We start from the raw sequence: 22,044 nt of genomic DNA, 5'->3' as shown, positions 1-22,044 counted from the left end.
GTTTTTGCCTCAGCTTCCCAGATGGTAGAGACTAGATGGGCTGCGCATGTGTTAAGGACATATATTACATAATCTTAGATACCCCTAATGAAATGTGTGCTCTTTAGAGGAAATAAGGCACAGAAAAGTTAGCCAGCGTGCCAAAAACAAACTATTTAAACAATAGGGATGGGATTCAAAGCCTGCAGGCAGTCTGAGTGGATTCTGCATCAAGAGTAATGGCTGGAAGTAGGTGATAAATGTCTTTCTTAAAGTAACCAACCCCTGAGAGAGCAGCAAGGTGCTAGGAATCTTTCAGAGTAAGAAAGCTTTAAGTATGCCAGGTGTGATGGCCCAGGAGCACTCAGGAATCGTTAGTTGTCAATGGAGGGATTCAAGGCCAATTGTGAGAAGTGTCTCAGGGGCCTTGGGAACTGGAAAATGATTGCTTCTACCACTGTGTGTAGCCAGGTTCCTTCTCCTTCGTACGCTGGTGTAATCTAAGCGCACACAGTCAACAGAGGCAGCCCCACACTGTCACAGTGTCCCAGCCTCACCTAGAGGGGAGGATGCTTCGGTTCGGTTGCGCGTAGGAAGCTTCAGAATCTATCCCTGCTGTCACTGGCACCAAAAACCTTCACATGTAGAAGCCTTGCAGAGATATTTATTGTGGAAGATAGTCATGCATACTAAAATTACATATTTTCACCACTTAGAAAAATGCACTAGAAAAATAAACTTTTAGTCAAACACTTAAGTAGATGAATCTACCACCATGTGTCCTACACTCAAAGCCAAACTGAATTTCAGTTTGAAGCGAGGAATGTGAACCACAGGCTGAAACGGTGCCCCAAACCAGTTAGGAAATTAGCCTAGCTCCCACCCCATCAGAAAGTAGTGGCGGAGGGAGGCCTTGACCACTGAGAAGTTTCAAATATGTCACTTGTAACAAGCTCCTGGGCGCTAAGCCAAGCAGTGGCACATCAAGCGTCCACGGCAGCAGTCGATTGCCTGATTAAAGAAGCCCTGGTGAGATTTAGAACAATATGAAGAAGCCAACTGAAAACAGCCTCATTATCATCTCCTGCCCAAGTCACACTGGCCTTCCTGGGAGGCAGGCTCTCTGTGAGAAGAAATATTTGATGTTTCGTGTATTTCAAGCAAACCCTTTCTGTGCCGGGAGGGCAGAAAGGAATTTACTTTAGGTTTGCAGGTCTACCAGATCCCAGTAGTGAGAGGCCTTAGTAGGATAGACATCTTTCCTGGGAAACCCATGTGTTTGGGATCCCAGCCTTTCATGGCCACAGGACAGCCACACTGGCATCAGAGCTGAGCTGATCCCCCCGAAACCTGAAGCACTGAGGACTTTAAGATGAGGTGGAATAATAATGCTACAACAGCTGTGTATTTTTGATGCAATAAGGCTTAGTATCTCATGGGTATTCAGAGAATGCCTCCTGTCACTCTGGCCCTCTATAAAAACTATCATAAAACCTCAAGTGTTCACAACCTTAGGACAAGTGATTCCTTGTAGAGCAGGAATGAAGCATGAGGGTTCCAAAACTACCTTTGCCAAGAGCAGATATGAAAGCCAAGGTGCAAAGCCAGTATTTCTGGGCGTTTCTGTAGACTCCACCTGCCTCGTCTTCCTGTGAAGGGAGAATAGGAGCCTAGGAAGAGGCCCAGTTTCCCAGAGTTCTGAAGGGAACTGGGGAAAGAGAAGGAAGAAAACGCCTGTAGTCCTAGCTTAGCACACTTTTAGGCACCAGTTCACTCAGCTGCTTTTCCCATTGGAGAGGATCTAAGACGACTCCGAGCCCAGTGACCATGTGGCACAGTCATGCAAGGCAGGCCCCTCTGTCATTTAATGATCCAGAGGTGACTCAATGCTAGTTCATTATCCCTCTCCCCTTAAATACCGTATGACTAGATTTTTGGGAGACGTTAATCTCTAGCTGTTGGTGAAATGTCTAGAACGTTCCCCTTCAGGAATCACTCCTCCATGTTCACTTGCTGTGCTCCCACCACTAAGGTTTGCTGCCTTCCTGCTGGTCTCACAGGTGTCGCCTTGGTTTGCATGGGGGAGGTCCTGTTCGGAGCCTGCTTCCAATCTCCTGAAGGGCCCAGACTCTCTGATCTCTCTGCAGTCAACATGAAGCGCAGCATGCTGGCTCCACAGAGGCTGGAGGAAGCAGCTTCCTCCGGGTCTAACCAGGAAGGCTGGGCATCGAGCAGCAGCGTGTGTTAAGATGTAAACCCAGGGAACTTGCTGGGCTGAATGATTCACGCTCCCCTTTGTTGAGTCTGTACCTCCCTGAGCCCCTCACTCCTCTTTTCAGGCTTAAGATTCTCCCCGCAGGCTGCCGGGTTGGAGCGGTCACGTTAGCCACCCCGCTGGCCCCGTGTGCCGGTCTTCTCAGGTCTCTGTCAGTAGCTAAAGCAGTTACCAGAAGCTTGAAGGGCACATTCTCATTGACTGGATTATGGGCAGCCGAGGTGCATTTTGGCACGTCAGCCAGGACCCTGGAAGATCCAGGGTTTGTATATATGGTGAAAAGAACTTTGCCCAGAATTGGCAAAAAAAAAAAAAAAAAAAAGCCCAAACCCTGAAAATTGGCAAAGTTTCACCAACTTCGGCAAACATTCTGGAAAGTGCCGCAGGGAGGAAGAGCTTAGTAACAGCTGAGCTGAGTGACTGCACAGAGAAGTTACCCCCATGATAGACTTATCACCCTTGAACACCAGGATCAGGATGAATACGAAAGGAAAAGGGTCAGATGGACCACCTCACTCAATGCTTGAGTAAAGGCCAACATCTTGACAGGGCGGGTCTAAAGCACTCAAGAAACAGAACCAACCAGAGAGGAAGTCTTGTGGCTCTGGGAGGGTGGAGCTCCCATAGAGGAGCCAGCTGTAACCCGGCCCTGTGTACGTTTCCAGGGACAAAACTGAAGAGGCCCAAGCATTCTATCTAACACTGTAGCTAAGGTTATAGGATACTCGTAAGTTGTTTCCGGAATGGAAGGAGTTCATACAAGATCAGAGTCACCTCAACTGGCCTCACAAAAGCCATCACTGTAAAGTTGACCCATTACTACAAAAGTTGGTATCACTGAATCCAAGGAATGCAGTACTAGTTTTTGTTTTTTTAAAGAACAACTGGTGACACGCTTTTATGTAAGACGTGTACATACCACAAAAGAGCAGACCCCAACCACCCAGGTGCCTGTCTCTTCTGTAAGGAAGAAAACCCAATAGTGGGTAACCCTTGTACCAGGATGTCAGCAGCTAACAGGTTCCCCAGACATCACTACATCCAGCCTCTTTCTACTGATGACAATGCTGAGGTCCACTATGTCTTGCCCAGTTGCATACATGGGTCCAGGCCTCTGCCTCTTGAGCCCACATTTCATTAAGCAAAATCACACACGTCTAGGACCGGTATGATTATGTTGAATGAGGGCTAAGGCTTTATGGATTTGGGGAAAGTTTTCTTTCTCAAGATTCAACTCAGCAATCTCAGGGATGCTTTGAAGCTGCTGGCTCCCAGATTTGATCAGGAAGTATTGCCTGGTTCCTGGTGGTTCTGTGACGATTTCAAGTAAGGTGCTTTCTGGACCCAGTGAAGACAAGTGGCGCCTGGACCTTGGAGTTGGCTGATGAACAACAGGTTTACAAGCAGTGCTCATGAACAAGACACTCAAATGTGGCCACCTTCCAGGTTGGACAAGCGTTTCAGAGTACGGCCGACTCTAGATGTGGAAGATACAGACACAGCTTCTGGATGAGCAGTTGCAAAGGAGAATCCAAGTGTTTGGGAATCACCAGGGGCATTTCCCACATCTTCCCTGCAACAGTCCAAGTAGCCACAGGTTTACCTTGTGAGTGGCTCACCCATGACCTCAAAAGGGCCCTCCACGCTGCCATTTAACTTCAGAGAGCAAGACTGAGGCCTTGGCCCCTTAATGGTGACGCCTCCTGGAGGGCGCTAATAGCAGGAGTACAGCTGGGACTTCACAGCTCGCAGGGAGTCGTCGCACTGTGCATCCGAGGTCAGAGCCTCAGGCAGCAGGGACTGGCCCAGGATGTGGTCACAGGCCTGCGCTGGTTGGCAGAACTCTTTTACGAAGTCGTCCTCGGAGGCCAGCAGCACCGCATTCCACGTGGCGGTGTCCAGCTCTCCAGCTATACCCCCGTACTCCTTGGGGAGAATGTTTCTTGGGAGGTTTGTGTGGAGAGAGTTCAGGTCAGACCCATGGAGAAAGAACTAAAAAGGAAGGAAATAAAAAAGCAAAGAAACACATGTCTTTAGGGGGTGAGGCGACCTAGCAATCGGCCGTGTGGCAGGAGCTCACGCAAGCTTGCTGAGTGAAGAACGGCTCCTCCCACAGCTGGCGCGCCTTTCAAAGACGGCTAGGACCCTGCCTCTTCACCAGCGCCCCCAGCCGTCCCGTCGCCGCTCAACTCCTCATTGGCCTGCTACCTGGCCTCCCAGCTCTTGTCCCACACAGCTCCCTTCAGTGTGAATCAGATCATGCTAATCCTCTCCTTACAGTCTTCTAGTGTTCCTGTGTCCCACAGTAAAACCCACAGACCATATGATGGCCCACAAGGCTCGTCACAATCTGGCCCCTTTATTCCTCTTGACTCCTCTGACCATTCTCCTCTCTCTTTCAGCACTGACCATTCTCCTCTCTCTTTCAGCACTGACCATTCTCCTCTCTCTTTCAGCACTGACCATTCTCCTCTCTCTTTCAGCACTAACTACACCAGCCTCCTTCCTTTTCCTTCATGCTGGGAACCTACCCACCTAATCTCAGGGCCGTGATGTGAGGTCTTCCAGTTGTCCGTAGGATGAACGCCACCTCTCCACCTCAAATGTCAGTTTCTCCCATCCAAGTACTACTTGAGGCCCAATCTCACTGAGCTTCCGAAGTCAGAAGAGACTGGGAGCATTCAGGGTGGCAAGACTGCGGACAAGTGTCGGTTTCTCAATGGCACTACCTTTAACCACCCCAGCGATCACTGCACGGCCCCACCTCTCACCTCACTATTCCTTCTCTTTGCTTCATTTTCTCTGTAGTACTGAACCTAATCCTAATACTACATAATATACATAGCCTGTTCTCTGTGTGTCTATTCATCTTAGAGGCAGGATTTGGGCCTGTTCATGCCATGTTGCACACAAGTTGACCAGTGGATGAGTGGACAAGGAAACAAGGGAACAGCACCACGTGCCACAATAAAAGTAGTGCACAGACATAAAAGATCTGTCCAAAGCCTGCTTGGATAATTCAAAACAGAATCTTTAGGAACCACTGAGGGCTCATACACAACCAGGGGGCCACTACATTAGCAGTGATTTTGCCTAAATGTGATCAGAATTACCAAGGAGATTACGAAACCATCCACCTGGGCTGGGAGAGATGGCTCAGTAGTTAAGGATCTTGTCTACAAAACCCAACCAACCAGGTTTGATTCCCCAGTATCCACATAAAGCTAGGTGTACAAAAGGGGCAATGCATGTGGAGTTCATTTGCAGTGGCTACAGCTCCTGGAGGGAGGGAAGCTATTACTGCTATTTGAACAAATGGCTATGCTGTGTCCATCAAATTGCTCTCTAAATACTTATGTTTATGCCTATACGTTAGTACTGCTGTCACCTTTGGTTAGAGAAGAGTGTTTATGCAGTTGGTCACACTGATAGGACATAGTGACTTTCAGGTCAGCCTGGGCAAGAGCGAGGCCCTACCTCAAAAACCAAACAACATCTTGGCCCTGCTCTGTTCTGGCAAATAAAATATTCTTAGTAAGTTTCTCTTCCCTTCATAAAAAGAATAGTTCGTTCACTTCTAGCTCATTATAATTTATTAAAATATATTTTATTTATTTAATTACTTGAGAGTGAGAGAAAGAATAAGGTAGACAGAGAGAATGGGTGTGTCAGGGCCTCCAGCCACTGCAGATTAACTCCAGATGCATGTGCCTTGTGCCTCTGGTTTATGTGGGTTCTGGGGAATTGAACCTGGATCTTTTGGCTTTGCAGACAAATGCCTTAACCACTAGGCAATCTTCTCTGACACTTTTTGATTTTTTTTTGGGGGGGGGTCTCACTCTAGCCCAAGTCCAAGCTGACCTGAAATTCACTATGTAGTATCAGACTGGCCTTGAACTCACAGTGATCCTCCTACCTATGCCTCCTGAGTGCTGAGATTAGAAGTGTGAGCCAACACTCCTGGCCTCATTATAATTTCAAATTAGGGGACTGACGAAATGGCTCAGTGGTTAAAGGCACCTGTTTTCAAAGCCTGCCAGTTCCCGGTTCAATTTCCTAGCCACCCACATAAAGCTAGATACAAAATGTGATATAAGCATCTGATGTTAGTTTGTGGGGCCAGGAGGCCTTGGTGCACCTTATACACACAATGAGCAAATAAATTCATCAAAATAATTTCCAAGTTAGTTCCAGAGCAAACATTAAGAACCTGGTGTCACTAATAAATCAAGGGAGAAAAAAAAGCATCTGAAGACGGAAAAGACCATCACTTACTCTGTTTGCTATTTTCTCCTTCAAAAATGGTTTTATGATGGCAAAAATGCCCTTAAATATCCGCGGTTCATTCACGATGTGGACTGCTTTTATCCGAATGGGGAAACCATCCTGTGGGCAGAAGACCACGTGGTGTTAGAACATCTGCTGTGTCTCTACAGGGTCGCTTCTGCATTGACCCCATTTAACCCTTCACGTTGAACCCCAGCACCAGCTGGCTCTGACTCGCAGCCTCCTCAAACACAGCTCCAGTGTGAGGACAAAAAGAAGACAAGCCTTTGGGAAGTCTCTTGGGAGCCAAGACTGGGTCAGAAGAGAGGCGAGTAGGTAGAGACCCTTCCTCCAGCAGCATCAATGGTGAGAGACCCCTTGGAAGCAGACTTGCTGGTCAGTGATGCCCTGCGTGCATTTCTCAGGGTATATTAGTTTGATGCAAACAAAAAGTGTGTGTGGGGGGGACTGTGGCAGGTAATCACATCTGAGAAATAGGGGTTCTCTTAGCTGGGCTTGGAGGTTCATCCCAGTTACTTGGGAAACTGAGGCAGGAGGACTGTGAGTTCAAGGCCTGCCAAGGTACAGAGTGAATTCAAGGCCAGTCTGGTCACTTAGCAAAAACTTGTCTCAAAAAAATTTTTTTAAAGGGCTGGATATATGATACAAATCAATGGTGGAGTCTTTGCCCTGGAGCCTGTAGTAATACATAAATAGTTGTGCGCCATTCACAGGAAAGGGACATGTAATAGCCCATTTTCCAAGCTTGTTTAACTGAAGCTTTCCCCCCTCTGGATGCTCTTGCATTAGCAGGAAACATTTATCCACACTCCATCCTGACACAGTGCATGAATGCATGCATTACTTGGTAGGAGGCATCAAAATAGGGCAGAAGGCTGGGTACTTGCAGAGCCTGTATGTGAAGCCCTGGGTTTCATTCCCAGCATGGTTTTAATAAAAGGAGATGCAGTTTAAGCCAGAAATCAAATTTAAAGTGATGGATCTGGGTGTGGTGGCTTACTTGGGATGTGGGAGACAGGAGGATCAGGAGTTCAAGGTAATCTTTGGCTAGATAATGAATTTTTTTTTCTTTTGGTTTTTTGAGGTAGGGTTTCACTCTAGCTCAGGCTGACCTGGAATTCACTATGTAGCCTCAGGGTGGCCTCGAACTCACAGCGATCCTCCTACCTCTGCCTCCCCAGTGCTGGGATTAAAGGTGTGCGCCACCACACCCGGCCTAGATATTGAATTTTGAGGCCAGCCTGGGCTACATGAGACCCCGTCAAAAGCGAAAACAAAGCAATGACAACTGATGTGGCTGCGGTATGTTCACATAAGTGGGCACACAGCAAGGGCTCAGACATGTTTGTAGAACACAGTGAGGGCAGCTGTACAGGGGTATTATGTGACAGTATTTTTCAAGTGCAGTTTACAAGTGGCAGCGCCCTGTGGAAGGGTCAGGACAAACAAGGAGTCCAAAGCTTCTGTAGCTGCGACACTGAGGATGTACCTTCTCTAAGGCTCAGTTGCCCCATTTAGTCAAAAGGAAAACAAATTCGTGCCTTGCCTCCAAGGGCTACTTGAAGGATTGGATTATGATGGCTGTAACAGCACTTTGGGAAACATCAAACACTCTGCAGGCATGTATAAGGAACTTTCCAGTTCCCAGCATCTTCGGTTCTGAAGTGCCTAACATGACGTGTGAGGCTCTGAGTAGGGTACAGTCCCATGGAATGGCACACTAATAAGAAGGGCTCTGACACTGAGCAGAAGCCCGCATTCTTAGTTTTGCTCTGGACTCTTGCCCAGGTAAGAGGTATCTACTGCAGGAACCTGAGAGGCACCCTGATACACACAACTGTAGATATTCCCACTGAGGGCAGGAAGTGGGCTTGGTGGAGTCCTGTGAGGTGGCAGTCAGTGGATGGGGCCCTGGGGAAAGCCAAAGCGACCACAGAACGGGCACGTGGCAAGCGGGGGCCATACCTGGAGGATGCCAATCACCTTTTTGGCTATAAAAGGGCTGAAATGAGATGCTTTTGATAAGCTCACTCCTTTGTAGTCTGCAAGAATTACAATTCCATTCACCTGGGTTTCTTCAGACTGAATGAGTTTCTCTAATGTCAAGTATATGGCTCGGATGTTCTCAGTGATTGGGTAGCTGCTCGGTATCCATCTGTCTAAGGTCACAAGAGATGGACAGGACAGTATGTTACAGACATGACCACACACAAGCCATCAGGTAAAGACTGGGCTCTCTAAAACTTCTGGTGTACAATGGAAGAGAGACATTCTTGTCACCAAGATCCTGCATAGCAACCATTTCTTAACCCCAAGCCACGCCCAGCAGCACATCTGGAAATGGAAATGCAGTTGAGTGCTGAGGTTGAAAGCATGAGCTGTGGTGTCTGGCTTACTAATAGCTGGAGCAGGACTTCCTCACTGCGAGCCTTAATTTCAAAAGTAAAATAAGATAATGATGCCTACCTTCATGGATACCTGTGCTTTCTGCCACCAGCAGATGGCTCCCCTGTCCATTTCATGCCTCCACCCTGATTTCCCTTGGGCATCCACCACTTCCCACTCTGGCCATGCAGTCTGGAGAAGTGGTTTGACTGACGACTCCATGGGTGGTGGCTGGGGACTAGCTGGCTAACCCAGATGATATCCTCCTGGCCACAGCATGTGATCCAAGCCAGATCACAGAGTGACAGATTCAATTCCAGTAGTTGGCCTTTGGAGAGGGATGACTCTGGTAGCCTGTAGAGCAGGGGTCCATGAGGCCACAGTTGGCCTGCTGATTTCAGCAGAGATGGAGTTGGCTTTCCATTGTCCCCAAATCCGTGTGCCCAGATAGCAGCTATCTAAGCAGGTTTTCTCCCTCCCTCCCTCCCTTTCTTCCTTTTCTTTCTTTTTCTTCTAGTTGAATCAGAGGAAGAGTGAGTCCTACCTCACAGGCCACCGTCATAAGGATGTGTAGAATGGGGTGTAACACTATGTTTCAGAAGGCCTCTACTCAAAAGTCTCCATTCCAGGGTGGATGCCTCTTTTGTTTTTTTCGAGATAGGGTCTCAGTCTATCCCAGGCTGACCTGGAACTAGCCTTGAACTCTCAGAGATTATCCTACCTCTGCCTCCTGAGTGTTGGGATAAAGGCATGTGCCATCACCTCCAAAGCTTTGGATGTCTCTCTGATACTCCTTATATCATTAATCATTCTTTCCTCTCTTTAGGAAAAAGATTTTCAAGTGACAGTATTTTTATTTATTTTTTATGAGAGAGAGAAAATTGGCACGCCATGGCCTCCAGCCATTGCAACTGAATTGTAGACACATGTGCCACCTTGTGCATCTGGCTTACATGGGAGCTGGGGAGTTGAACATGAGTTCTTAGGCTTCACAGGCAAGCACCTTAACTGCTAAGCCATCTCTCCAGCCCAAATGACAGTATTTTTTGTCTCTTAAACACTACTCTCTCTCTCTTTTGTTGGGTATAGGGTGAGAACAAGGTCTCTATAGTCCAAGCTGGCCTTGAACCTAGAACAAGCCTAACTGCCTCAGCCTCTTGAGTGCTGGGATGATAGGCATGTGCCACTGTACCTGGCTGTTAACCACTCTTTAGAAGAAAACCCCAGCAAGATCTATGTGCCTCCTAGAAAGACAAAATTTGAGCCAGGCATAGTGGCTCATACCTGTAATCCTAAACCTGTAACCCTAGTACTTGGGAGGTAGAGGCAGGAGGATCAGGAATTCAAGGCCATGTTTGGCGACATAGTGAGTTCAAGGCCAGTCTGAGCCATATGAGACTCTGTCTCAAAACAAAACAAGGGCTGGAGAGATGGCTTAGCGGTTAAGGTGCTAGCTTGTGAAGCCTAAGGACTCATGTTTGATTCCACGGTATGCATGTAAGCCAGATGAACATGGTTGGTGCATGCATCTGGAGTTCATTTGCAGTGGCTAGAGACCCTGACACGCAGCCATTCTCTTATCTGCTTCTTTTTCTCTCTCAAATAAATAAATGAATGAATAAATAAATGTATTTTAAAAAATGGCAAAGCCAAATTCCAGTTAGGAACAAAACTTCATGTGTATGCCTCCCTATAAGAAGCTGGGCCAATAGGAAGGGGGTCCATATCTGCTCCAGACAAGTGAAAACGATTCATCTCGCAAGCCTCACCACACCGCAGCAAGGGGCAGCCAGTGTGGTAATCTCCTACTGTTCGTAACATCCCCATGCTAAGCTCAGCAGCAGCAGCAGAGCCTATGGGCTGGTTTCTAGGTCTCTTGGTGCCCTGAAATCTACTCTGCTAGTTTTAAAATAAACACCTAATTTTAGAAAGAGCCCAGAACAGCAGGTAAAGCTGCTGAGGTTGTGTCTGGTGCATAATAAAGGGTGAAGAGAAGAGTCTCATTTGCAGAGTTTGGTAAATGGGTAAGCATGACATAAGGCCTGAAGACAGGGGAAGCACGCATCCACTGCATCAGACTTCCTGTCGCGCGGTGCACGTAGGCACAGGGCCTGGCGGCATGTTCTCAGTTCCTGGCTGCTTGGAAGGAACACTGAACGACTTTCGTCCTTTCCTGAGCTCTGCCTGAGGGAGGATGCTGAGGCCGTGGGTGAGTAAAGGCTCCTCCCTTCTCAACACATTGGAAGAGAACAACATTACAAATCAGAAGGCTGAAGTTCCAGCAACCCCCACTCACTGGCTTACAATGTCTACTTTTTAATTCTTATTTATTTTTGGAGGTAGGGTCTCACTCTAGCCCAGGCTGACCTGGAACTCACTATGTCGTCTCAGGGTGGCCTCGAACTCATGGCAATCCTCCTACCTCTGCCTCCCGAGTGCTGGGATTAAAGGCATGCACCACCATACCTGACTAACATTTATTTATTTGATTTTTCAAGGTAGGGTCTCATTCTGGTCCAGGCTGACCAGGAATAAGCTATGTAGTCTCAGGGTGGCCTCGAACTCACAGTGATCTTCCTACCTTTGTCTCCCGAGTGCTGGGATTTAAGGGGTGCACCACCATGCCTGGCTTTTTTACTTTTTTATTTTTAATGGTAACATTTTGACTTATTTATTTGAGAGAGAGAGAGAATTGGCACTCCATGACCTCTAGCCACTGCAAACTAACTCCAGACACATGTGGCACCTTGTGCATCTGGTTTACCTGAGTACAGGGGGATCGAACCTGGGTCCTTAAGCTTTGCAGGCAAACAAGTAAACCATTTTCCAGTCCTCTACTTTTTTTTTTGCTTTTTAGTTTTTTCTCTGGATGGCATTTCTAAATGCTCTTGGTGGGAAGGAGGTGGGGATCTGCCCCAGCTGCAAACTACTATACCAAAGAAGCAAGGAAAAACCTGGCAGAAAATGTTTTTCATTTTATCTTTCCTGACACCTAAACTGCCCTTACTTCTGATTGTTTGAGTAGTAAGGTGAACAGAGAACTGGATAGTGAGAGAAACAAACATAGTCATGTTTATTTGCCTTTGGACCTCCTCATAATGTTTATATATTAAAAAGATGCCCTGAAGCCAGGTGTGGTGGCTCATGCCTTTGATCCCAGCACTTGGTATACTGAAGTTCACAGCCAGCTTGGGCTACAGAGTGAGTTCCAGGTTAGCATGGGCTACATGAGACCAAGGGCAGATTCCTGCCTCAAAAGAACAAAAACAGGGACTGAGGAGATGGCTCAGCATTTAAAGGCACTTGCTTACAAAGCCTGATGGCCTGGGTTTGATTCCCCAGTATCCACATAAGACCAGACGCACAAAGTGCCATGTGTCTGGAGTTTGTCTGCAGCGGCACCAGGCCCTGGTGTCCCCATTCTCATTTTCTCCCTCCCCCTTTCTTTCTTTCTCCGTTTGCAATTTAAAAACAAACAAACAAACAAAAAAAAAACCAAGCAAGGTGTGGTGGCACACACCTTTAATGCCAGCACTTGGGAGGCAAAAGTAGGAGGATCACCATGAGTTTGAGGCCACCTACATAGTGAATTCCAGGTCAGCCTGGGCTCAAAAAAGGAGCCCCTACTTCAGGCAAAAAAAAAAAAAAACCTCCCCCAGAAATGTAAGGTACCCCAGTTACTACTATGAAGTGCTAAGATCAACAAATAAAGCCAGAGGCTGGGGACAAAGCTCAGTGGTGGCACTCTTGCCTAGCATGTGTGAGGGTCTAGGTTTCATTCCCAGTCATAATCATAATAAAATCATCATAACGAAGTGCATACTGTCAGGGTTTCACAAAACCAGGGAGAGGAAGAAGAGTGGGAGGAAAGTAAGCTCCTTCCCCGGCATCTGCCCAGCCTACGCCCCTCACTGACACGTGTGCTCAGCCCACCCAAGGAGGCGGGAAGGGGTTTGGCAGTATTCCATGACCAGGGGCGCATTACTCAGCCTACCACTTTATCTACCCAGGAAGTCTGGATTAGCACTGAGAAGTGCCAGATTTAGCTGTGCCACTGTGCAAGGAAAAGAGTGAGGAGCTATGCCAGTAAAAGCAGAAAGGTATGGCCCGGGGGGCAAAGACAGGAGAAGGGCAGCCTCAGCTCCTGAGGGCTCCACTCTGGGCTCCAGGGCCTGTCAACAGCAAGAGACCCTTAGCTCTCCAGATCTGGGAGCTGCTCCTGCCTCCTTAGGCCAAGTCCTCCTTTTGGTCTTCATTTGGTTTAAGGTAGGTTTTGTCTGCTAAAAGAGCCTTGATTAAAAAATAAATAAATAGCTGGGCATGGTGGCGCACGCCTTTGACCCCAGCACTTGGGAGGCAGAGGTAGGAGGATTGCTGTGAGTTCAAGGCCACCTTGAGACTGCATAGTGAGTTCCAGGTCAGCCTGGACTAGAATGAGACCCTACCTCGAAAAAAATAATTTAAAAAAAGGGGGGTGGGGATGGAGAGATGGCTTAGCAGTTAAGGCATTTGCCTGCAAAGTCTAAGGACCCAGGTTTGATTCCCCAGTACCCATGTAAAGCCAGATGCACATGGTGGCACGTGTGTCTGAAATTTGTTTGCAGTGGCTGGAAGCCCTGGAATACCCATTCTCCCCGCTCTCCTCTTTCTCTCTCTCAAATAAATAAATATAATAATAACAAAACAAGGAGCAAAGGAAAGGACTAGGAAAAGGAGACAGAATTCCACCCCAGAGGAAGCTGGGGACATACCTGGACGGATACAGAGGACATGGCAGCCCCTGGGGTCTGTGTGGGGCAGCACAGTGAGGAAGCCAGAGCTGAGGACATCTTTCAGGGCCGAGGGCCTCAGGTTATTGAACACCTCGGGCCAGCTTCGCCTGCAGCTGTGGTAGTTGACCAGCAGCTGCAGGGCGCGGTCGTAGTCGAACTTGCGGGCCCGCAGGAAGCGCAGCAGGAAGGCGTCCTCGAGGGAAGTGGCCAGGTTGGGGCACTCCTTCCGCACCATGTCGCGGAGGGCCTGCACATCGCGAAGCCTCCACTCGGGCTTCTCCTGCAGCTCTTCACGGGCTTTGGTGACCAGGTCTTCTGTCAGCGAGCACACGTAGCTGGGGGGCTTGGGCGGTGGTGGTGGCAGCTCATTTTCGGAGAGCGAGGCCGCAGAAGGGCTGGTTCTCAAAGAGTCACTTTCTTCTGACATCAGCTACCAGAGTCCCTGTGGAGGAGACACAGGCGCTAAGTGAGGTGAAGGGGACCCAGGTGGCTTTGCTGAAGTCCAACCCCAGGGGCAGGGTACGAGGGGACTGGGTCATTTTTGCCAAAGCCAAGGAACCTTTCAGGGTGGTGGGATCTCAAAGAGGAATGAACTCCAGCTGAACCACATGACCAAACAGGGCAACACTTCAAAGGCATCCAAGCGCTGAGGTTCAACAGGTAAGGTCCTCCCCGACCACCACACCTCCATTTTAAGTGTCTAAATAGGGGCATGACTCCTTGACATTCAGATTAGCAAAAATTAAAAACAAACAAAAAGTTTCTCTGAAATACTGGAGATTGACAGTCTCTCCAGAGGATGGTTTACCAGTATCAAAATTTAAACCCAGTACAGGAACTGGGGAGATGGCTCAGCTGAGCTGAGCTGAGGGATGGGGAAGCCGGTTAGGCAGAGACAGGAGGATTGCTGGGTTTATTGGTCAACCAGTCTCAGTGAAAAATAGGAGTCTAAGTGGGATCAGATGAAGGGATGGAGGAAAGAATGGGTTGGAGGAGCGTTAATCAAAAGTTAAAATGGAACCAGGCACAGTGGCGCACACCTTTAATCACAGCACTAGGGAGGCAGGAGGAGGATCGCCATGAGTTCAAGATCACCCTGAGAATACATAGTGAATTCCAGGTGAGCGTAGGCTAGACTGAGAACCTACCTTGAAAAGGGAAAAAAAGTTTTTTTAAGTTAAAAATGTTTTGCTGGGCATAGTGGTGCATACTGTTAATCCCAGCACTTGGGAGGCACAGGTAGGTGGATTTCCATGAGTTCAAGGCCACCATAAGACTACATAGTGAATTTCAGGCCAATCTGGGATACAGCAAGACCCTACCTTGAACCCCCCCCCAAAAAAAGTTAAAATGTTTTGAATAAGCTATATGGAAACATCCTTCTTTGCTAGCTAAATTAAATATATATATGAGCCGGGCATGGTGGCATATGCCTTTAGTCCCAGCTGAGGTAGGATGATCACTCTGAGTTTAAGGACAGTCTGAAAATACAGAGTGCCAGGTCAACCTGGGCAAGAGTGAGACCCTATTTAAGAAAATAAATAATAAATATAAAATAAAATAACCAAAGGGGCTGGGGAGATGGCTTAGCAATTAAGCAGTTACGGTACATGCTTTCCTAGAGCCAATGTAAGTCAGACAAACAAGGTGACACATGTGTACAAGGTGATGCACGCATCTGGAGTTCTACTGCAGTGGTTAAGGCCCTGATGCACCAATTCTCTTCCTCTCACTTTATCTCTCATAAAAAAAAAAGGGGGGCTGGAGAGATGGCTTAGCAGTTAAGCACTTGTCTGTGAAGCCTAAGGACCCCGGTTTGAGGCTCAATTCCTTAGGACCCACGTTAGCCAGATGCACAAGGGGGGCGCATGCGTCTGGAGTTCGTTTGCAGTGGCTGGAGGCCCTGGCATGCCCATTCTCTCTCTTTCTGCCACTCTCAAATAAATACAAGATTTAAAACAACCAGGGAAGCTCCAAGATGGCAGGGGAAAGCGATGGCATGAGCAGAGGGTGGCCATCACCCCCTGGCCAACATAAGGTGGACCATAGCAACAGGTGAGTGTGCCAAACACTGACATGGGGAAACTGGCTATAACACCCATAAGCCCGCCCCCAACAATACACTCCCTCCAGGAATCATTAATTCCCAAATATCCATCAGCTGGTAACCTAGCATTCAGAACACCTAAGTTTATTGGGGGATACTTGAATCAAACCACCACAGGTGGTCACTCAACATCTTCCTCCAACCTCGGCATGGACATGCATGTGCATGGGGCTCATGCACCTGCACAGACATGTACAAAACATGCTTGCATGCATAGCCAGTGCAGCTCAGCAATTCCATTCCATTTCTTTTCCTTTTTGTTTTGTTTTGTTTTTCTGAGGTATGGTCTCACTCTGGTTTAGGCTGACCTGGAATTCACTATGTAATTTGAGGGTTGCTTCAAACTCTCTGCAATCGTCCTACCTCTGCCTCCTGAGTGCTGGGATTAAGGGTGTGTACCACCACACCTGGCTTTTTTTGTTTTTAAATATTTTATTTTTATTTATTTATTTGACAGAGAAAGGGAGAGAGAGAATGGATGCGCCAGGGCCTGCAGCCACTGCAAACTCCTGACGCGTGCACCCCTTGTACATCTGGCTAATGTGGGTCCTGGAGAATCGAACCTGTATCCTTTGGCTTTGTAGGCAAATGCCTTAACCACTAACCCATCCCTCCAGCCCTTTTTTGCTTGTTTGTTTGTTTGAGGTAGGGTTTTGCTCTAGCCCAAGCTGGCCTGAAATGCACTATGTAGTCTCAGGGTGGCCTCAAACTCACAGTGATCCTCCTATTTCTGCCCTCCAAGTGTTGCCTGGCCAGCAATTCCCTTTCTAGTACCTATATACTTAAACATATGTGCAAGCTAGACATGTGTCCATTATAAGTGTTCATTATAATGATATCATGGTAATAATAAGACCACAGAATGGGGTGTTATTCAGTCCTGAAATGGAATTAGGTGGGTCTCCCTGCATTGACATACTAGAGGAAATGAAAGCAAGCTGCAGAAAAGTCACATATGCAAAGAGATTCAAAGAAGTGTCACCAATGGTTACCTGTAGGAAACAGAGCTAGATATTCAAGATGAAAGAAATTTTCACCATAATTTGTTTGTTTTTGTTTTGCGAGGTAGGGTTTCACTGTAGCCCTGGCTGATCTGGAATTCACTATGCAGTCTCAGGGTGGCCTCAAACTCATAGTGATCCTCCTACCTCTGCCTCTCAAGTGCTGGGATTAAAAGCGTGCGCCACCACACCCAGCTAATTTTTTTTTTTTTTTTTTTTTTAAGTGGGAGAGAGAGAGAAAGAGAGAGGGAGAGAGGGAGGATCTCACTATGTAGTTCAGCCTGGCCTGGAATTTGCTATCCTTCTGGCTCAGTCACCAGAGTGCTGGGATTACAGGCATGTGTGTCACCATGCCTTGCTTTTTATTTTGTTATTTTGGTTTTTTTGAGGTAGAGTCTTACTCTAGCCCAGGCTGACCTGGAATTAACTGTGTAGTCTCAGGGTGGCCTTGGAACTCACAGCAATCCCCCTACCTCTGCCTTCTGAGTGCTGGGATTAAAGGCATGTGCCACCACGCCCAGCTATTGTTTTAAAAAATTATATATTAGGGCTAGAGAGATGGCTTAGAGGTTAAGGCACATGCCTGCAAAGCCTAAGGACCTAGGTTCGATCCTCCAGGTCCCACGTAATCCAGATACATAAGGTGGCACATGTGACTGGAGTTTGTTTACAGTGGCTAGAGGCCCTGGCATGCCCATTCTCACTCTCTGTCTCTAATAAATAAATAAAAATGATATATTATGTGAAAGGGGAGAAAGAAAGGGAAAAAAAAGAATGGCCACATCAGAGCCTCTTGCCAGTGTACTCCAAACACATGTCACTTTGTGCATCTGGCTTTAAGTATGCACTGGGAAAATGAATCCAGGCCAGCGAGCTTGGCAATCAAGCATCTTTAATGACTGAGCCATCTCCCCAGCCCTTGGTTTTTTTTTTTAACCATGTACACAAGCATCTCAGTGTGGCAGTTATGAAAATGTGCTGGTCAGATCTGCTGCTGAAGAAATCTGACAAATGCCTCAACTGCTGCCCCTCCAGGTGGACAATCAGGTTGACCACAGGAGATGTGGACTTTCCCCAACAGGCAACCTTGGCTCAAGAACTTTTGCTGACCTGGCCGAATCATTCTGAGGCCTGAACTGCCCTCAGATGCTTCCTGCCCAAGCTCCTTCAGAGTGCCAGAGGCTCTTCTAGACTTTTCCACTTCCCTTTCCATACACCCATGCAGGCATCACCTAGAAGCTTCCTACATTGCCTGGCCAATCTCGAGATCCTAGTCTGCTTCAGGGACAATCTCCATTAGCACAGTTCTGGATGAAAACCAATAGCTGCCTGAGGTATCTTGGAAATGACGGAGCAGGACTGTCCAGTCCAAAACCCAAGATTTTGTTCATCAAACACTGATCATCACCTCAGGCTCGATGAATACAGAGACAGTCTTTGGAGTCCTTGCCTATCCATGAGTTGCCTTCAAATCTGTTGTCCACTCTACCTTTTGCCCCACCAGGTTCTACTTCCTCCCAAAGTTATGAATCCATTGTGTGTATATCCTAGCCTCTCTCACTAGCATGCTCTTCCTCCAGGTTCTGCCTTGATTCACCCTGTCCTGTTAGATGCCACACAGTCAATCCACATTATATGGAGCACTTGCTGGCAGTGGTGGCACCTTTAATCCCAGCACTCGGCAGGCAGAGGTAGGAGGACTGCTGTGAGTTTAAGGCCAGCCTGGGACTACAGAGTGTATTCCAGGTCAGGCTAGAGTGACACCTTACAAAAAAATACACACATATATATATGCATACATACACACACACATACATATGTAGCGAGAGAGTGTGTGTGTGTGTGAGCGAGCATACAAACTTATGATGTACCAGATTCACTGGGGACTGGGACGTGGATGGAGTCCTGCCTCTGTTGACTTAAGTATAAGCAGCTATGTAATCTATTATGAGGGAATATGTACTGTGGAGAGAGAAGCAGAACAGAGAGATGGGACCGGGGCTCAAACTTTAAATGGGGCACTCAGGGCCAGGTGTGGTGGGGCACATCTTTAATCTCAGCACTTGGGAGGCAGAGGTAGGAGGATCGCTATGAGTTTGAGGCCAGCCTGGGACTACACAGTGAATTCCAGGTCAGCCTGGGCTAGAGTGAGACCCTACCTCGAAAAACCAAAATATATAAGCAAATAGACAAATAAAGAAATGGGGCAGTCAGGAACACTGCCCAGGTGGCATCTGGACAGAGATGAGGTGGTGACTGGACAAGCCAGGTGCACTGGAGAGAACAAATGCAAAGCCGGGTGCAGGAACATAGCTGGCTTTTCTGAGCAACAGCAAGGCGGCCAGTGTGGCTACAGCCAAGGTAGCAAGGTAGGGGACACTGACACAGGAATTCAGAGGCTTCCTGGGGGCCAGCAGCCAGAGCTTTGTAGGCCACACTCTAGCCCAGGCTGAGCTGGAATTCATTATGTAGTCTCAGGCTGGCCTTGAGCTCATGGCAATCCTCCTACCTTAGCATCCCGAGTGCTAGGACTAAAGGTGTGCACCGCCACAATAAGAACTTTCTTTTTATGCTTTTTATATTTGCAAGGAGAGGAGAGTGAATGGGTGTGCCAGGATCTCTTGCCACTGCAAATTAATCCAGATGCTTTTTTTTTTTTCTTTCAAGGTAGGGTTCCACACCAGCCCAGGCTGACCTGCAATTCACTACATAGTCTCAGGGTGGCCTCGAACTCACAGCGATCCTCCTACCCGTGCCTCCCAAGTGCTAGGATTAAAGGTGTGTACCACGACACCCAGCTTACATATGCCTTTTTTTTTTTTTGTGCATCTGGCTTTACATGGGTTCTGGGGAACTGAACCCAGGCCATCAGGCTTATTAGCATGCAAGCACCTTAACTACTGAGCCATCTCTCTAGACCCCCGGTAAGAATTTTTAACTTGTACTGTGAAAGGGTACAGGGAGGGTTTGCATAACATGATCTGGTTTCTATTTTAAAAGGATCACTCTGTTTTAAGAACGGACTGGAAGGGACAAGGACAGACAAAGAGATGACACTGAGGCTTCAGCAACAGTCCCGGTGAAAGAGGGTGGTGGCTTGAAGCAGTCAGCTGTCAGACTCCAGGTTTAGGTGTCCCCAAGGAGGCCTTCCACATAGCTCCTCCCATTCTTGTCATTGTTTGTGGGCAACTGTGGATGATGTCCAGACATCTCTTGATCGTCAGCATGAATGCAACACCTAATACAGTATTAAGACATAGCGTGCACACCATAAATATTTGTTGAATGACTTTAATGAACATGGCAGAGGTATGCTGAAAAAGGAATAGAAGCACCCTGGCCTCACAAGATCCACCCTGGGCTGTTTCCACTGTAAAGTCACTCACAGGTGCCTGGAATACCCCATCCAGTGCAGACTTGGCAGGCTGTAGTGTATGTGGTTTACAGACCCGGCCCCAAAGCCCTTCTCCATCTCTCCTCCCACCTCTCCCCTGGCAGCCAAAACAAACGAGGTATTCCACCATGCTTGGTTGTTCCTTTCTGCTGTCAACCAGACAAGCTTATCACCTTCAACTGCATATATCACCTCCTCTGTGAAGCCTGCCTTGACTTCCCCAGGGCGATCCTTCATTTTCACAGCACTGAGTTTCTATCTGTATTCAGTGCCACAGGCGGTTACGACATCAAACTCCTGAGTCGGTTTCACCATCCCTTCTTTCATCAATCACTACCGATCACTTCCCATACGTGGCAAGCACTGTGCTCAGCATGGGTGTTATGGGCACAGAGGCAAACACAGTGGGATGACCTAAAAGAGGCATTCCGTGTTTCAGCGTTTTACCGTAAACCAAGGACTGTGCTGCATAGCCTTTCTTATTTAAGAGTGAGTGTACTGGGGCCGGAACCTAGGGCCTTGCACATACTAGGTGATCACACCACCATGTTCCCCAGCCCCTCATTTAACCTTCACAATAAGCACATTATTACTGGTTCCACGTTACGAGGAAGGACATCGCCCCTAGAATGCGAGAACCTGCCGGCTTAATGACAGCACTCCGTGAGCAAGAGGGAGAGGTACGACAAGTGCTGTACCCAAGGGTACACACACACCTGAGGCAGGGCGAGGGAATGGCACAAGCCCCACCCTGGCCTGGGCATCTCCACCCTCCACCTGGAGCTTCCTGTTTACTCCCCAGGGCCTCAGCAGTGGCGGTCGGCTTCCTCACCTGGAGCCCGTCATTTTGGGAGCATCACCTCCCTCCTTACCCCGTCAACACGGAGGCCAGGAAGCCGCCTCTCCCAGAGCCCCACACACCCCCATCCAGCCAGGGGACAGCCGTCCGAGGCTCCCTACTTCCGGTCGTCGCCACCCCCACTCCCCAGGTGTCCCCCATTTCCAGGGGTCTCCCGCTCTTCTGACCCACTTCCTGCTATCCCTCCCTCTCAGGTCCTCCTTGCGGTCCCCCATGGCGCACGCGAGGGCTCGGGACACTCACCGGCCCGGCTGCGGGACGGAGCGCGGGTCAATGGGCGGCGGGAGCCTCGTCTGGCAGCGCGCACAGAAAACGACCCGCACTCCCCGCCGGACCGGCCCGGCTCCTCGAGCCGGAAGTGACGCGAGGGCGTGGGAAGGCGGGGCGCCGCCCGGAGTGCGCATGTGCGGCGTCAGGCCTCGTTGCCGTAGCTCCGTCGCCCCCTCGCGGTTGGGAGTGGGTGGGAGCCAGGACTTGGATGGGAAGAAGGGAATGAGCGAGGAGCTTGTCCAGGTGGGGAAACCGAGGCCCAGAGATGGGAAGAAAGCAGCTGCCACTTCCCGCGAACGTACTACCGTTTTTCTCACGAAATCTTCACATTTGTGCAATCCCCTGAGTTCATGGAAGGGAAAGTGGCTTCAAAGGCAGACCTCAGGATTAGCATTACAGAATCCCTCTGCCTCCGCTGCTGGCTGGCCTAATGCCATGAGTTGAGCGACCTTGGGAAAGTCCCCGTCCCTCCTGGCCTCAGTTTCTTCATATATAATACAAGTTTTGATCTGGATCCTGATTTAGTGATTGCTTCCTACTTTGGTTTGGGGTTCAAAGGTCTCTCCAGACAGCGGTTGTTTGAAAAAGGGTTGGCTGGCTCCCGGAATACCTGCCCCTAACATAGACAGATTTTGTGCAACTTCAACTTTGAGACAAATCTCACCTTTCAGGCAGAGTAAAGACACCAGATTATTTCTAGAGAGAAATTCTGGTG

At 48.4% G+C, this 22,044-nt stretch overlaps 1 protein-coding gene across 2 annotated transcripts; it reads right to left on the bottom strand.

The window, feature by feature from the left end:
• Positions 1-627: 627 nt before the first annotated feature.
• Ttpal (alpha tocopherol transfer protein like) lies at positions 628-21,406 on the bottom strand. 2 transcript variants are annotated; one of them, XM_004669308.2, is made up of 5 exons: positions 21,303-21,406; positions 13,678-14,140; positions 8,507-8,700; positions 6,530-6,640; positions 628-4,246 (listed from the first exon to the last, which is right to left on the bottom strand). In XM_004669308.2, exons 2-5 carry the CDS (start codon positions 14,123-14,125, stop codon positions 3,968-3,970), a joined length of 1,032 nt encoding a protein of 343 aa, XP_004669365.1. In that variant the 5' UTR covers positions 14,126-14,140; positions 21,303-21,406; the 3' UTR covers positions 628-3,967. The 2 variants fall into 2 exon arrangements, with proteins under 2 accessions (XP_004669365.1, XP_004669367.1); XM_004669310.2 differs by having other exon boundaries at positions 8,609-8,700.
• Positions 21,407-22,044: the final 638 nt, after the last annotated feature.

Source organism: Jaculus jaculus, chromosome 8 (assembly GCF_020740685.1).
Source record: "Jaculus jaculus isolate mJacJac1 chromosome 8, mJacJac1.mat.Y.cur, whole genome shotgun sequence".
Lineage (NCBI taxonomy): Eukaryota > Metazoa > Chordata > Mammalia > Rodentia > Dipodidae > Jaculus > Jaculus jaculus.
This window is presented reverse-complemented; position numbering and strand designations above follow the sequence as displayed.

Bases quoted from the DNA above. Each gene is read 5' to 3' on its own strand.
- Ttpal (XM_004669308.2), bottom strand. From the start codon at position 14,125: ATGTCAGAAGAAAGTGACTCTTTGAGAACCAGCCCTTCTGCGGCCTCG. The intron at 8,701-13,677 runs GTATGTCCCCAG...TTGTGACCTTAG, and splicing joins TGTCCTCTGTATCCGTCCAG to ACAGATGGATACCGAGCAGC. The intron at 6,641-8,506 runs GTATGGCCCCCG...TTCTGCCCACAG, and splicing joins AGGTGATTGGCATCCTCCAG to GATGGTTTCCCCATTCGGAT.